This window comes from Streptopelia decaocto, assembly GCF_964273445.1.
Source record: "Streptopelia decaocto genome assembly, chromosome: 7".
Lineage (NCBI taxonomy): Eukaryota > Metazoa > Chordata > Aves > Columbiformes > Columbidae > Streptopelia > Streptopelia decaocto.
This window is the reverse complement of record NC_138661.1, coordinates 1,656,463-1,670,843: the sequence shown is the minus strand read 5'-3', so window position 1 is coordinate 1,670,843 and position 14,381 is coordinate 1,656,463. Positions and strand designations below refer to the sequence as shown.

Below are 14,381 nucleotides of genomic sequence, written 5' to 3'. Positions count from 1 at the left end.
AATACTTAGAAGGGGTTTTTCTCAGAGCCTCTTCATGCACCAATTCTGCTGCCGCTGCTGTTTGAAGTCCAGCGTGATTTTTTTCCAGCTTACGTTTTATGAAGTTTCTAAAATGGGAACTAGTTTAAGTAAACGGACCGATATTGCATTGTGGGAAATCAATAACCTCGGTGCTATTTGCAGAAGATAATATAGTGGAAAAAGAGCCATTTAAAGCGGCGTTTTATGATGTTCAGTTAAGTGGATTTAATTTGCTGGAGCAGAGGTGGGCCAGAAGCGTGCGGGGGTTATTGTCGGGGTGCAGGATGGGGTAGCGCTGGCATTTGCTGCAGACAAAGTTACGCATCCACAAAACTTTGCATGGGAGCCCTTGGAAGTACAAGCGTGTTCTGGAAACAAACTCATGGGTTTCACTTTGTCTTTTAATTTTGCATATTTTACTTTCACACAGAAAGAAAACAAGTGAGTTTTTCTGTCTATTGATGGCTCAGGTGTTGGTGGCTAAAAGTACGTAGGTCCCAGCCTTGTCACGTTCGCCATCTGCGCAGAAATAGCATCCGCTGCTTTTGTTTTCTCATTTACAGACGCATTTCTTGTCAGTCAGTTTAAAAGCATGTCTGCCCAAAAATATATCCTATAGTGATTGTTGCCGGAATTATTCAAGATGCGTATCACCCAAAGACCAGAAGAGAAACGTTTTCTTCTGACTACATCAGTTCACTTGTTAAGTCTCTGGCAACATTTTGGGTGTGAAGCTGTTTCTCTTGAATATTCTGTTTTTTCCTGGGGTCTTGCAGGGGAATGAAATGGGGAGAGATGGAGAGAACGAGAAGCAGAAGTAATATCTGAAAGGATTGTCATCAAAGGAAAAAAGCATCAGTTTTGAGCTGCCTGGATTTCAAGATGGTTTTGTCACTTCAAAACGCGATTCTATTATAGAGAGTGACTTTAAAGTAGAGAAATCCTGTTCGGCAGCCACTTTTTGCTCTCTCTTGTTTAGACTCCAGTCTTCGAGTTTAATGACAGAAACACATTTTCATACCTTTTTGTTCTTGGAGGAAACAAGTAGCTCTGGGAACGGGGGAGCTGGTGGTTCTGGTTTCAGCTGCTCCTTGTGCTCTGGTTGAAGAGAAGCTGCTCAGATCTCCGTCCTCCTCATAGAATCATTGAATCATTTTGGTTGGAAGAGACCCTCAAGATCATTGAATCCAACCGTAACGTAGCTGTGGTACTAACTCCTCTCACATCTTCACCCATGAACTCGATGAAGGCATCACCCAGGGCCCCAGGAGGTGAGGTTTGTGCTGTGCCAAGGCAAATCTGGGTAAAGCTGAGCTCTGGAAGGTTGCATGGGGAAGACGTAAGGTGCTTTGCTTGCAAAACTGGCCTAGAAAGGCTTGTTTAGGGTACGGTTGGGTTTGTATGTCTTTGGATGCCATGAGGACGGTGCATCTGTTGCAGCTGTGGAGGAGTCCCGGAGATGTCCAGGCCCGGCTGATGCTTTGGGCCATAGAGCTGGTTCCTGGTACGGAGCACCAGATTTCCCATCCCCGCACTGCTGGCTTTAAACACAATGTCTTGGACAGAAAATATTTTGCATAAACATCTTAGTCTGAGCAAACGGAAAGTGATTTCGAACCCGTTTTATTGCTGCATTATCCCTGCCTTTTATGTTGAAAATGGATCCGCTATTGAATTTCAGACCCTTGTGGCTGATTGAAAGGTGTTGGTTGCTTTTTCCTGACTTTTCCTTTGATACTGGAAATGTGCTGAGCTCATCACTTGCGCTCTGCAGCAAGTTGCTGTTACTTTAATGAGTTCTGTGGGTTTTCTTTGTACCTTTGCCAGTCCTTCACCATCTTGCTGGGGTATAACCTGCAGAATGGGGCTATCGCCTTAGACTTGATTCCAAGAGCGGTTGCAGGAGCTTCAGGCAGAGCCAATATACAATTCCTCATCTATCCGATTATTTTCAGCTTTATACAACCAAAAAAGAACTATGATTTAGATTGGCCCACAAGGCAAATAAGAGTCTAGATGTGGATTTTACAGGTTCTCTGATAGTCTCAGCACCAACCTCAGTTCTGCACTAGTTGCAGTAGCTACAAGACACAAACCACCTTGTATTTATTTTCTTTAAACCATTTAAGGACTATAGCGAATTAATTTCCTTGCATTTAAGTTATGAGGATGTGTTTGTGGTTTAACATGGTGTAGCAACCTTGGAAAGCCACCAGAAAAATGAATAAGTAGAAATTCAAATGATGCTATGTCTGCTTCATTCTGCCTTTAATTTATGTTCTGTATTCTGAAAGTGAAAAGTCGTGTTTCATTTTGAAACACATGAATGCTGCTGAATTCAAAAAGCTGAGAGAATAATAGAAATACAACATTCATAGATATTTGGATCATTTAATGAAACTCACTGAATATTTTAGTTAGTGGACAGTAAATAATTTCCTGTTGGGAAGGCACAACCACGTAAGTCCTGCAGCTATTGACAATTTTAAAATGGTACTGACTTCAGTAGTAAAAAGGCTCCATGAAATTCATTGAGCTCAGTCCTTCCCACTTAACCCTAGAGAAGGTGTTTTCCTGCCATGCAGAATGGAAATAAACCCCCCAGCCTTCAGTGAGGTATTTATAGTAAAATGTGTATTGATCATTCAATAGAAAAGTGCTGATTTTTTGAAGCAGTGAAACATCTGAAAGTCATAAGGAAAAACATTATAGTCAAACTAGGATAAATTGCTGCAATTAATCATTTAGCAGGTTACTCAAAGGTGTTTTGAGAAAGTACATATGGATATTTCCCCAGCCGCTGCATCTTCAGAAAGAAACCCAGACCGGTTCAACTGAGATGCTGTAGGAAGGATCTGAAGCTACGGCTGTTTCACCAATGTACCTAATGATCGCAATATTCTTTTCCTCAGGATCCAGTCATTAATTTCCTCCTAAATTAGTCAGTGATCACTTAAAACTTCTTCACTTATATCGAGATAGTCTTTATGTTTTCAGCCTTTGAGCATAAGAAGTTCTCCCTCTGCATTTCTAAAGACAAATTCTTAATTCCTGGTATTCAGTACTTTTAGACCCGTGTGGTGCCTGATTTTTCAAGAGTTTTGATGACAACATGTACAAGTCCGGGGGGAACAACTAAGACACGAGCCTTTTAAACTTATGAGCAGTGAAGTAACCTTTGCTACCTTGAAGTTGTGGTACTGGGGAGATTGTGCTTGAAAATGTAGTTTTTGTTGAGGAAAAACTCTGAGAGTCTCATGGACAAATAACCTGAAAGAGCAAAACCATATGAAATCTGTTCTTTTTTGGGGGGCACATCTGTAGCTAAACCACTTCCTTCCCTCGCTCCATCATGCTGGTCTGGATGGCCCCATCCCTGTGTGTGAGATGGAGTTTGCTCTACCAGCTCATGGGCTCTGAGCCGTGGTGTGGAAAAGGTCCACAGATGCCTTTGCAGCATTTGGAGGGAGTAAATCAATGCCAGCTCCAAAGGGAAATGTATGGCAAGTGTAGGACTTGGATTTGTTGCCAGCTTTGGTCTTTTTTTGAGGTGGTTATTCTGTTCCTTCACATCTGGGAGCTTCCTATTAGTGCCAATAGGAATTAAAACAAGTTTAGTCAGTTCACACTGACTTAGGGATGCTGAGTTACACCAGTGGGGCTTGGGTACCTCTGGGGTACCTCTTGGGTACCTCGGGTTTAGGTATAATATAGGAATAATGATTCTTGCGGAAGTGCAGGATGTTCAGAGATGAAGGAATAGTCAACTTACTATAGTATTTCTCACATTATCAGGTGTTGAGGTCTTCAGTTATTCTGCTTGACCCTTTCATTTCTTGCAAGTTATCATTCTGGAGTCACAAGGCTCCTCCATCCATCATGGTCCTTCATCATCATGGTTTCATCCATAGCCTCCACACACAGCGTTGCTCTCACTGGTGTGTTCTGGGCTGAAGGGAACTGTGAACAAAGCGCTAAAGTTGTTCTGCTTGATTCCTTATAATTTTGTGGTTTTAACGCTGTTTTTCTCTGTAATTAATAACCATTTTTTTTTTTCTCTGTTAGAGAATAAAAGGCAGTCTCTTTTCTCCTATGTGTTATAGCAAACAAGCTGGAAAATAACAATTTCTCTGTGATCTCTGGCACTGCATCAGAACTGATCACATCCTGCATGTTAACAGTTGCTGTCACAGGCTGCTCTTAGTGAGATGAGTTAAAAACTGCGCTTTTGCACGCCAGCCCACTGAAGCATGAGCGTGTGTGCGAACAGGAGCACACAAGCCGTCCCATCAAGGCAAGAGCATCAGTCACCTGCCTGTTTGTGTGGCCCGAGGAGGCTGCTCAGCTTTCTCCCTCGTGTTTCTGGGGAGTATGAGCAGTTTTGGCACAGCCCGTTTCAAACCAGCGCTCCCAGGTGCCTGCACCCCAGCCCCTGCGAACTTGAAGAAATACATTTGAAAACCAAAGACTCTGCAGTTGGTTTTGCACTGATAACAGCTTCCTAGCCCTGTCCAAACCAGAGTCATTGTTTCTGACAGTCAGCAGGGCTTACTTTGCGTTGACAAATAATATTCCGTGTAAGAACTTGTGAATAATGAACCATACTTTTACCTAAAGCCATTTTCAAGCCCAACGTTTTGGATATTATCCTATGAAATAAATAGGACGAGAATTTTTTCTACCCCTGTTGCATATTGGTAGCCTGTAGCAATATGTATTCCAATAACAATGGATGCTTTGGACCCTCCGTCTCACAGCTTGTGCTGCATCACGCTGCCTCTGCTTTACTGAACATCAAAGTGCATCTTCCCCCCCTCCGCCTTTAAATTTCGTGATGGGGCAGCTAATCCTGTAATTTAGCCATGTGAATTATTTCCCTTCTCGTACGGTTAGCGCGGCCTGATGAACACATGGCACATTTCCTAGAGTCAACATATTGTTGCAAAGATTGGATATTAGGAACAATTATTAGGAAAAATTATTATTATTAGGAACAATTTCTTCGCCAAAGGGCTGTGGGGCATTGGAACAGGCTGCCCAGGGCAGTGCTGGAGTCACCATCTGTGGAGGGGTTTAAAAGGCGTTTAGAGGAGGTTTTTAGGGACATGGTTCAGTGCCAGAGTTGGGTTATGGTTGGACCTGATGATCCCGAGGGTCTCTTCCAACTGAAATGATTGTCTGATTCTATGACAGTGTGTGCAAGGTGGCGTCCTGCAGAGCAGCGGTGCTTGAGTTCATGCTGTATCTCCTGTCTTGTGGGCATGGTGCAGGAATACCTGTGATTTGGTTTAGGTGGACACGGGAAGGATATTTAAAAACCCTTGGAGGTGTAAATTTGATTTGAGTGTCCCGTGAACTGTCAAAAGGCCGCGTGGAAGCGTTTGCATGGACTCCAGTGAGAGGGCACCCATGGAGACGAGGAGCTGCTGGAGCCACCCGCTGATGGTTTTAGTGCCAAGGACGTTGAGCAGTTGGGTGGACATCCCCGTCAGTCCCACCGTGCTGGTTTACAGCTGCTTTACACTCATTTGCCTCTGGGACTCGCAGGAAAGAGGAGGAGCTCAGTGAAAAAAGGATATTTTGGCTCAAAGTACATTCCACTTACTGCATGTAGGCGTGAATGGTCTCTCCTGGTGTCAGACAATGAAAACTTGGATCCAATGTACTCTTCTGGGCTTTTTCCTTTATGTGGTGGGTTTTTATTGGTGTAGTTTTTGTTTTGTTTTGTTTTCAGAGTTTTTAGGAATTTTTATTTTTTAAATGAGAGGATAGGAACAGGGTACTGGAACTTCAAATATGAGTAGGAGCCAAGTTATAGAAGACTTTTAAATATATGGTGTAGTTTCTTATGACATCTGGCTTGTTATCAAACAGAGCAGCATATGGAGATCTCCTGTGGACTGTGGCTAGACCCCTATTTAAAATGGACTTGGATGCATCTCACCAGGGCCCTGAGGTCTGGGTGTCTCCTCTGAATAGATGGAAGAGGTCAGGGGAGATGCACGTGCTCCAAACTGCTTCCGATAGTCTCCTTAACTGAAGGAGCAGGAGTCTCTTTATTCTGGGCCAAAAAGGGTCTTTTGTGTTGTATGTATTGAGGGACCTGGGGGGTTCAGCTGGAGAACAGGAGCTGAGGGGAGACAGGGACACAAAGAAACGGCCTCAAGTTGCACCAGGGGAGGTTGAGGTTGGATCTGGGAACAATTTCTTCCCCAAAGGGCTGTGGGGCATTGGAACAGGCTGCCCAGGGCAGTGCTGGAGTCACCATCCCTGGAGGGCTGGACAGATGGACCTGAGGTTCTCAGGACATGGGGCAGGGACAGGGGTGGTTTAACGGTTGAACTCAATCATCTTGATGGTCCCTTCCAACCAAAGTGATTCTGTGATTCCATGTCCTCAGTGCCCTTCTTGCCTTCAGTAGCTGCTGCCCCGGCCGTAAGCGTCTGATGTCTTTAGGCATGAAGAAGTGTTCCATCACATACCCGTCGAGCTGCAGAAAGCCCTTTTCCGGCTCTTTGCATATAAGGGGGGGACTGTAGTCTGAGGATCTGGGGATTACAGGGGTGATCGGGATGTTCTCATCCCTGGGTCAGAGGGCAGCGGTTCCCCCCCCCAGTGCAGGCACTGGGTACATTCTGAGGAATGTGTATTTACTTTAAATTGCTGTGTGAGGCAGATTTCAGTGTCGTGGGATAAGAATTGTGGGATTGTCAAAACCGCATTTTCCACCATGTATTTGCACAAAAGAAAAAATCAGTTCCATTGTAAAGTGGTTCGTGGGCGGTTGGGGGGGGGTGGTTTCTTGTGTTTTTTTGGAGGTGTGTTTGATTGGTTGGTTTGTTTTTTTGAGGCGGGGGGGTGGTTGTTGGTAAGTTTCGTTTCAAACAAGCAAAACGTTCTATATTCAGAGTAAAAGATACTGTGATGTTTATGGGCTTAGGCAAAGCTGGCATTTTAAGTAGAAGCATTTCATTTTTGTAACATCAAAACTGCATCTTTTTCTCACTGTTTTTGGGCATGAGTACTTTGAAACTGAGCAAAGTGCGGCAAAATGTTCTGAGGTTCTTTTTACATCTAAAGTGACTTGTACTGAAGCTGCAGGAAGAGTCACTGAGCACTGAGGCTGTGGGGTGAAATACAACCGTGTGTCTCAGGGCATCTGCTCAAGCCAATAAAATACTGTCAAATATATTGATGGTGAGAGAAATTACGGTCATATACAAATCAGACAAGTACATAGGTCATGATACGGCTAGACAGGTCGTAACTTACTCATTTTAAAGAATATAATAATTTTAATTGCATAGTTCATAAATCATTTTTCACTTCTGCATATGTTTTGTGATAAAAACGAAAAGGAAAGAGGAAAAAAAAGGAAAATAAAGAGATATTTGATGATGAAAGACCATAATTGTATGGCAGAGTGATGACAATACACGGGTGGGGTTCCCAAATGTGCAGTGGAGTGAGTACTTTGGAAATCTGCATCCTTAGGAGGCCGCAGGTGCATATCTGTGCAACGAATTAAGGTTTATTAGTCCAATTTGTGCACACAGCGATGTGCAGACCAAACTTTTTAATTAAAACTTTGCGTTACAAGCAAGAATGGCTCTGAGTTCTCAGAGGAACAGAATGTATTGACTTGCCATGTTAGCAAGACTCCCTGAGCAGACAAGCATCTGGGCGAGCAACTGCTTTGTGCAAAGTTACTTTGAAACTATTGGAGGATCTGAAATACGTGAATGCACAATCTCATGTTTTGTGTGTGTTGTTTTGTTTTGTTTGTTTGTTAAATAAAAAGCTCGCAATCGAGAGGCTTTCTGAATTCTCTGCTGTAAAGCATGGAGGCTGCTTTGGGATATGAGGCTGATACCTGCAAAGGTATCACACAACCCATGGTCCCTATTTGCCACCGCTCGCCACCTTGAAAGTGGGACAGTGTCAGTGGTGTGGCAGCTGCTGCGCTGAAGGGCCCTGTGTTGAGTGGAGATGGGGACTTGGGGACCACAGCCCTGAGGTGCTCCATTCCTGGAGGGTTGAACCCATGGAGATGAGGTTCTCAGGGACATGGGGCAGTGCCAGGGGTAGGGGAGTGATGGGACTTGATGATCTTGAGGGTCTTCTCCAACCAAAATCATAGAATCCCAGAATGTGAGAGGTTGGCAGGGACCTGGAAAGCTCATCCAGTGCAATCCCCCCATGGAGCAGGAACACCCAGATGAGGTTCCACAGGAAGGTGTCCAGGCGGGTTGGAATGTCTGCACAGAAGGAGACTCCACAACCCCCTGGGCAGCCTGGGCCAGGCTCTGCCACCCTCACCAGGAACAAGTTTCTTCTCCAATTTAAGTGGAACCTCCTGTGTTCCAGTTTGCACCCATTGCCCCTTGTCCTGTCACTGGTTGCCACCAGAAGAGCCTGGCTCCATCCTCCTGACACTCCCCCTTTCCATATTGATCCCCAGGAATGAGTCCCCCCTCAGTGTCCTCTTGTCCAGCTCCAGAGCCCCAGCTCCCTCAGCCTTTCCTCACACGGGAGATGCTCCACTCCCTGCAGCATCTTGGTGGCTGCGCTGGACTCTCTCCAGCAGTTCCCTGTCCTGCTGGAACTGAGGGGCCACAACTGGACACAAGATTCCAGGTGTGGTCTCCCCAGGGCAGAGCAGAGGGGCAGGAGAACCTCTCTGACCTACTGACCACCCCCAGTGTCACCCACTCCTCCCAGCTCCATGTCACCAGCAAACTTGCTGACAGTCACTCTATTCCCTCGTCCAAGTCATTGATGTATATATTGAATAATACTGGTCCCAGCACTGACCCTTGATGCACTCCACTAGATACAGGCCTCAAAATGATTCTGTAATTCTTTAAGGATGGGTTTGGTGGTCTCAGTCTCTTAAAAGTCATTGAAGGTCACCCCAAGGCATGGACTAGGGCTTGCTGGGGACCCCTCTGAACAGGTTTTCAGCCTCAGCCATCTGGCTTTGCTGTGCTCAATGTTTTGATTACTGCATTAGCATAGCACTGGAAAGTCATCTTTCTTCAGCGGGCGTTCAATAAATTACAATGCAGTATCGATCAGCAGGCTCTGGTGTGTGTGTGTGGAGTTAAAGCAAAGGTAAATAATGAACTGAAGTTAAATCAGAGCAGTGCCATTCCTGGAGGATTACTTTTATGAGAGAATCTAGTCAACAGTATTCCTTTTATTCTTCAGGGATCTCTACATACACTGCAAAATTATTTAACGTCTTAAAATTACTCTTCTAAAACATACATATATGTATGTGTGTTTTTTTAAGCTGAAGTGTCTGATTCTGTGTACAGCCAAAGAGCATCCCGTTAAAATTTCTTGTGATAAAGATGGCTACACCAGTGTTGAGTTGTGGTGGAATGGGGAGGCTTTTGTATTCATAAAGATAAAACTCTGATAGTATCTAATTAAACTTAGCTATATTTTTTGTGTAAGTTATGTAACATTACCAACTAAATAATGTTTTGTAAGTATTATCAGCATCTCCGTAAGTGATGTTGTTAGACAGGGCAGACTGCATTCCCCTTGAAGCTTTTTGTGGGAGAGGAAAGGGAGGAAGAGAGAAGTAAAGAGAAGTAAATGTTAAAGATGCTGCTCATTTTTTTTTCCACTTAAAAACTCAAACAAAGCTGTTTTTACAGTCCTGATTGCATGAAGGGAAATAAAACATGCAAGAGATTCAGCGAACAGCTTAAATATTGTTTAAAAATACTTCTCAAACATTTGAAATGTATATGATGAAACCGTATTCTGCGGCACGCAGGAGCTGAGCGCGTGTTCCAAAATTATCCTGCAGCACATTTATGTGGATGATTTAAAAAAGCCCTGGAGCCAAGAGTTTAGAATAGAAGTACAGACAGATTGGGACTGGTAAATATAGCAGTTGTAATCACATCCCTCTCGCATGCGCCCGAGTGCTGGAGACGCGGAGTCTGGTGTATTTGCTTTATCCCAGAGCAGCAGAACCATGCGAGTTCTGCTGCTCACCTGGCGAGAGGGCAAAGCCACTCGGGTTGATTAATTTAACAAGCCAGGAAGAGATGACAATTTTTCGGAAGTGTTGTTTGCTGCAGTTTCAGCCTCTGACGGCCACACTTGCCCTCGTTACAAGGGCAGGAGAATTTATAAGGGCTACAGCCGGGCATGAATTTTTCAGTTCGTTGCCTTTTGTAGAAGGTCCTTCCAGCCCAGAAGTTCCCAACGAGAAGACGACTGACCCTTGTCCACCTTGTGCTCCTGTGCGGTTTACTGGCATCTGGACCCTGGTTTTAGGTCAGGACTGGGAATGGTGCCACTCAAGTGTCTCTGCAGTTGGGGGAATGATCTCCCGCAGTCAGGACAACCCCTGGGGCCACCTTGGCATCCAAGAGCCGCCCAACTCAGCCATGGGACCTTTGTGTGGAAGAAGGTTGGAAGCACAGTGTGTCCATCTCAGGCACTCTCCGCTGGTCACAAAACACCTGTTTGAAGAAGCAGATGTTAGTAGTTTGTTGCAGTTTGATGTTGAACATTTGACTCCTTAAATTTGCATTTTTATCATGGCTGAAAGATAATCCGTCGGTTCTTTTGATGGTGTTTTCCGATGTGCCCTTATCTTTCGTGAGTGTGATTTCAATGAAAACTGTCCACGTTCAGTGCAGGACTAGAGCTGTGATTTCTGGTGAGCTCCACTTGACGCGGTTCTTGGGGAATTTGTCTGCAGCTGTTCCAGCTGTGCGTCACTCGTGGCGACTTGAGTTGTTCTCCATGGCTCTGCTACTGGCTTTTATTTCTTTTTGATGGGGTATTTTCATTAAAAGTATTTAATGATTTTTAATAGAGGGTGATAAATGTGAGGTTGTGGAGTCTCCTTCTCTGAGACATTCAAACCCCCTGGACCCACCTATGTGATCTGCTCTGTGACCCTGCGTGAGCAGGGGGGTTGGACTGGGGGATCTCCAGAGGTCCCTTCAGCCCCAACCACCCTGTGATTCTGTGATTACTGTTGAGGGGCTCTTGGGTGAGGTGTTTTTAAGTGTGAGCTATTCATTTTTCTAGCGAAGGTCCCCAAGTCCTCCAACATAAAATTCTGGTTCTCAGTTTGGTGAAGAGATCTATACCCTGCTCACTTTTACAGGCTTAAAGTAACAATCTTTCTTGGTGCTTGCTCAGATCAGGTGGACCAAAACAGCAGGAAGTGCCTCTGACCGATTCCAGGATTCCAGCGTCTTCAATGAAACCCTGAGGATCTCCAACATCCAGCGGCACCAAGGAGGACGCTACTACTGCAAGGCTGAGAACGGCTTGGGTTCGCCAGCCATAAAGTCCATAAGAGTGGACGTGTACTGTAAGTAAACCGCTCGGAAAGTTCTTACTGTGCTTTTGATTAGCTTATAGTAGCTGGTGTTCCAATGAAGTGACTGTCTCTTTGTGAAGTCCAGTTTTCAACTTTACTTTAGGGGAGATTCGGCAGGTTTTGGGAATATATACAGTCAGAAGACTTGCGGCTACTCCCAGTGGAGTCAGGTGGGGCTGCTCGTGTATCAAATATCTTTAAACAAAATCACAATACTGCTGTAAGAAAGATGAAGCTCAGGTAGAACTTAACCTGCTTAGTTATTAGAAGAATATTTGTCTCCAGCTTGCATAGGATGAAGATTTACCGTGTAGCAGAACCATTAATCTCCTGTACTTTTGCCTGCATTTACCCTCAAAAATGATATTGGAGTAAGTACAGACTTTTAAAATTGCTGCTGAAAGATGAGGCCTCTTTTTTTTAATGGCAATCTCTTTATATTCCTGTGATACACATTTTTAAAAGCTTTACTTAAAACGTTGGGTGAAAAATATGAAGTATTGGGATTTCAGTGCAATCGGTCACTAGAGCTGGCAGGAAGAGGAAACGATTGAAAAGGTCGTAGTGCAATAAATGCACAAAATGGGATTTAAAACAATGCTGTTGGTTCAGCGATGAACTTTGCATCTGACTCTGTAAATTCCGTGACTGGTCTGAAGTGCTGGAAAATGACAAGAGCTGAATGCATCAAACAAGGTGGTTTTGTGTGCACTTCAGATTGAGAAAAACCGCTCAAAATCGCATTGAAATGCTCCAAAGATAGAAAGTCTTTGTGATATGCGTTTGGAGACTCTTCTAATGCAAGTAGTGTTGTGTAAATAAATATGTTTACATGTCACGTATGTAATTAAACAAATAATAATTATATATAAAATCAAATAAAACAAATTAACTTCAAGCTAGAGCTTGAAGTTAGTTCTTCAGTCTTGAGTCTTTCAAAGATAAACCTGACTTATGACTATATGAACACTGAGCTTGGTTTCCCAAAAGTTCCCTCTCTCCATGAGGTGAATGTCAGGAAATATCTTCATTTAGAGACCCAAGCAGTGACAGTTTTTGTGGGTTCGTTATGGAACTGGGGAAGGTTGGCAACTGCCTTTTTGGGGGATTATTTTGCCTCGTGTGAGCACTCAGCTTCATGATGTGCTTAACGAGCTCTAACACACCACTGCCAAATCTGCAAATCCTTTATGAACGATAACTGAATTAGGCAGTAATTGCTCATTAACTTGTTGGAGCCCAATAAACGAACAGGCACCCTTAATGACAGCACAGAGCACACCAGGCAGAGCGGTCGGTGTTTGTAGGGGGCTGGTACAAGGTTTGCAGAGGGGGGTGAGCAAATACCTAAATCTCTTCTGGGTGCCATTAAAGCTCTTGCCGCCTACTCCAGCAGCAATGTATTAGATTTTCCTTCTTAATTTTATAATCAGCCACTGATGGTGGGAGGAAAAGCATTCTTAAGAATGTGATCTTACGTGGTCTGAACAATAAGGGTTGAGAAACATTGTGTTGAAGTTTCTGTTTTTTTCTTATATATCATTGAGACTTTCTTCTGGAATACATCTTCTTCCTTGTATCGTATTTTTAGCTATTAACATGTGCTCTTGGGTTTGCTGTCTGGGATTTATTATGGGGTTAAGTTGGTTTTTACAACATACGCCGCTTCTTGTTATACCTCAAATACAGATGATGTCTTTCTGGAACACGACAAACTTCAGGTTCCAGCTGGGATTAAATCCTGGGTGGTTTCTCATCATATGCAGGCTGGTATTTCTCTGGGTATTTTCATCTGTTAATGATCAAACATTCGCAGGCAGAATTGCTGCAGTAAGCTTAAGGTACCAGCAAGGATTGCATCTGAGAAATACAGGAGAAAACCTCCTCTACCCCACAGAAAAGCTCATAAGAAATCAAAGTATTGGAAATTGAAATGGTCCTGTTGAAACTTCCACTTAGCCTAAAATAATAACGTCTTTTTTAATTGCAATTTTCTATTTTGCATTTTGCTTTGTTGAGTATTTACTGTATAGATGAGATGTTGTGTGTGCGCGTCAAGAACTCTGAGCAGAAATATTGGGGGCAGGTGGTTTTATTGAGTAATTGCCCATGAGGCGCTTCTGCTCAGAGACCCGAAAATGAAGGATCACAGGTACTTCGCCAGCATTCTCTATCAATATTTTTATGTTCCTTTGTTTTTGTGGTTTTGTTTGTTTAGCGAACATCTACTTAGTGAAACTACGTAGAGAAAGATGTTACCGATTTGAGGTAACAATCAAAGCCAAACCTATAGAAACCAGCTGATGCTCCCTTTTGAAAGCAAAGCTTTGCCATTAGAGCAAGAAAGAAATAGTTTTAATTTGTTTATGAAACCCTCAAATGCATTTAAAACAACAAGTAAAAGGTTTATATTTCTTAAAAGCTGGGTGAGGGAAAAATCATTTTGGAAGCATCTTGGCTTATAAACCTGAAGAGAGAAAACAGCATTAAAGTCGTGTTCCACATCAGTTTTGGATCAAGAGCTCTCTAAAGGGCTAATTTAAGTCTTCAGCCTCCTATTTAAAATTAGAGAAGGCACTGTATCCGTATAGCTTGAGAACGAATTGCTGAAAAAAAATCCCCAGAAAATCTTTGTTTCCCCGTTCATGTCTCTTATTGACTTGCTGGCCGGCTGGGAAGTTTTCATATCAACGTTTGCATGGGAAATCTTGCTCTCCAGTCATCTCCTGGTTTTCATTTTCCAGTTGACTCTGGCGTTCAGCAGCACTCGGAGCCACATTTGCTGCTACTGCAATAATTAATTATACGGATATAAGTGATGAAGGATCCAGAGTGTTGGGCTGCGTGAGAGGAGAGGGGGCGGTGACATTATTCCTAGGGACTTTCTGCAGTCTTGAAAATGCTTTTAGTTTTATTTTTGCAGGAAGGCTCTATGGAAGTTGCCAGAAACTGTGCATGGATCTGAACGTGTTGGGTGGCTTTGTCTGTTAAAGGAGTC

At 43.6% G+C, this 14,381-nt stretch overlaps 1 protein-coding gene across 1 annotated transcript in view; it reads left to right on the top strand.

The window, feature by feature from the left end:
• MDGA2 (MAM domain containing glycosylphosphatidylinositol anchor 2) overlaps positions 1-14,381 on the top strand; it is a gene marked incomplete at both ends in the record, with an annotated part of 293,058 nt that overhangs the window by 129,886 nt on the left and 148,791 nt on the right. The window contains one exon of the mRNA XM_082058279.1: positions 11,200-11,374. Within this exon, the coding sequence (XP_081914405.1) occupies positions 11,200-11,374 (175 nt within the window). The remainder of the gene's footprint in view (positions 1-11,199; positions 11,375-14,381) is intronic.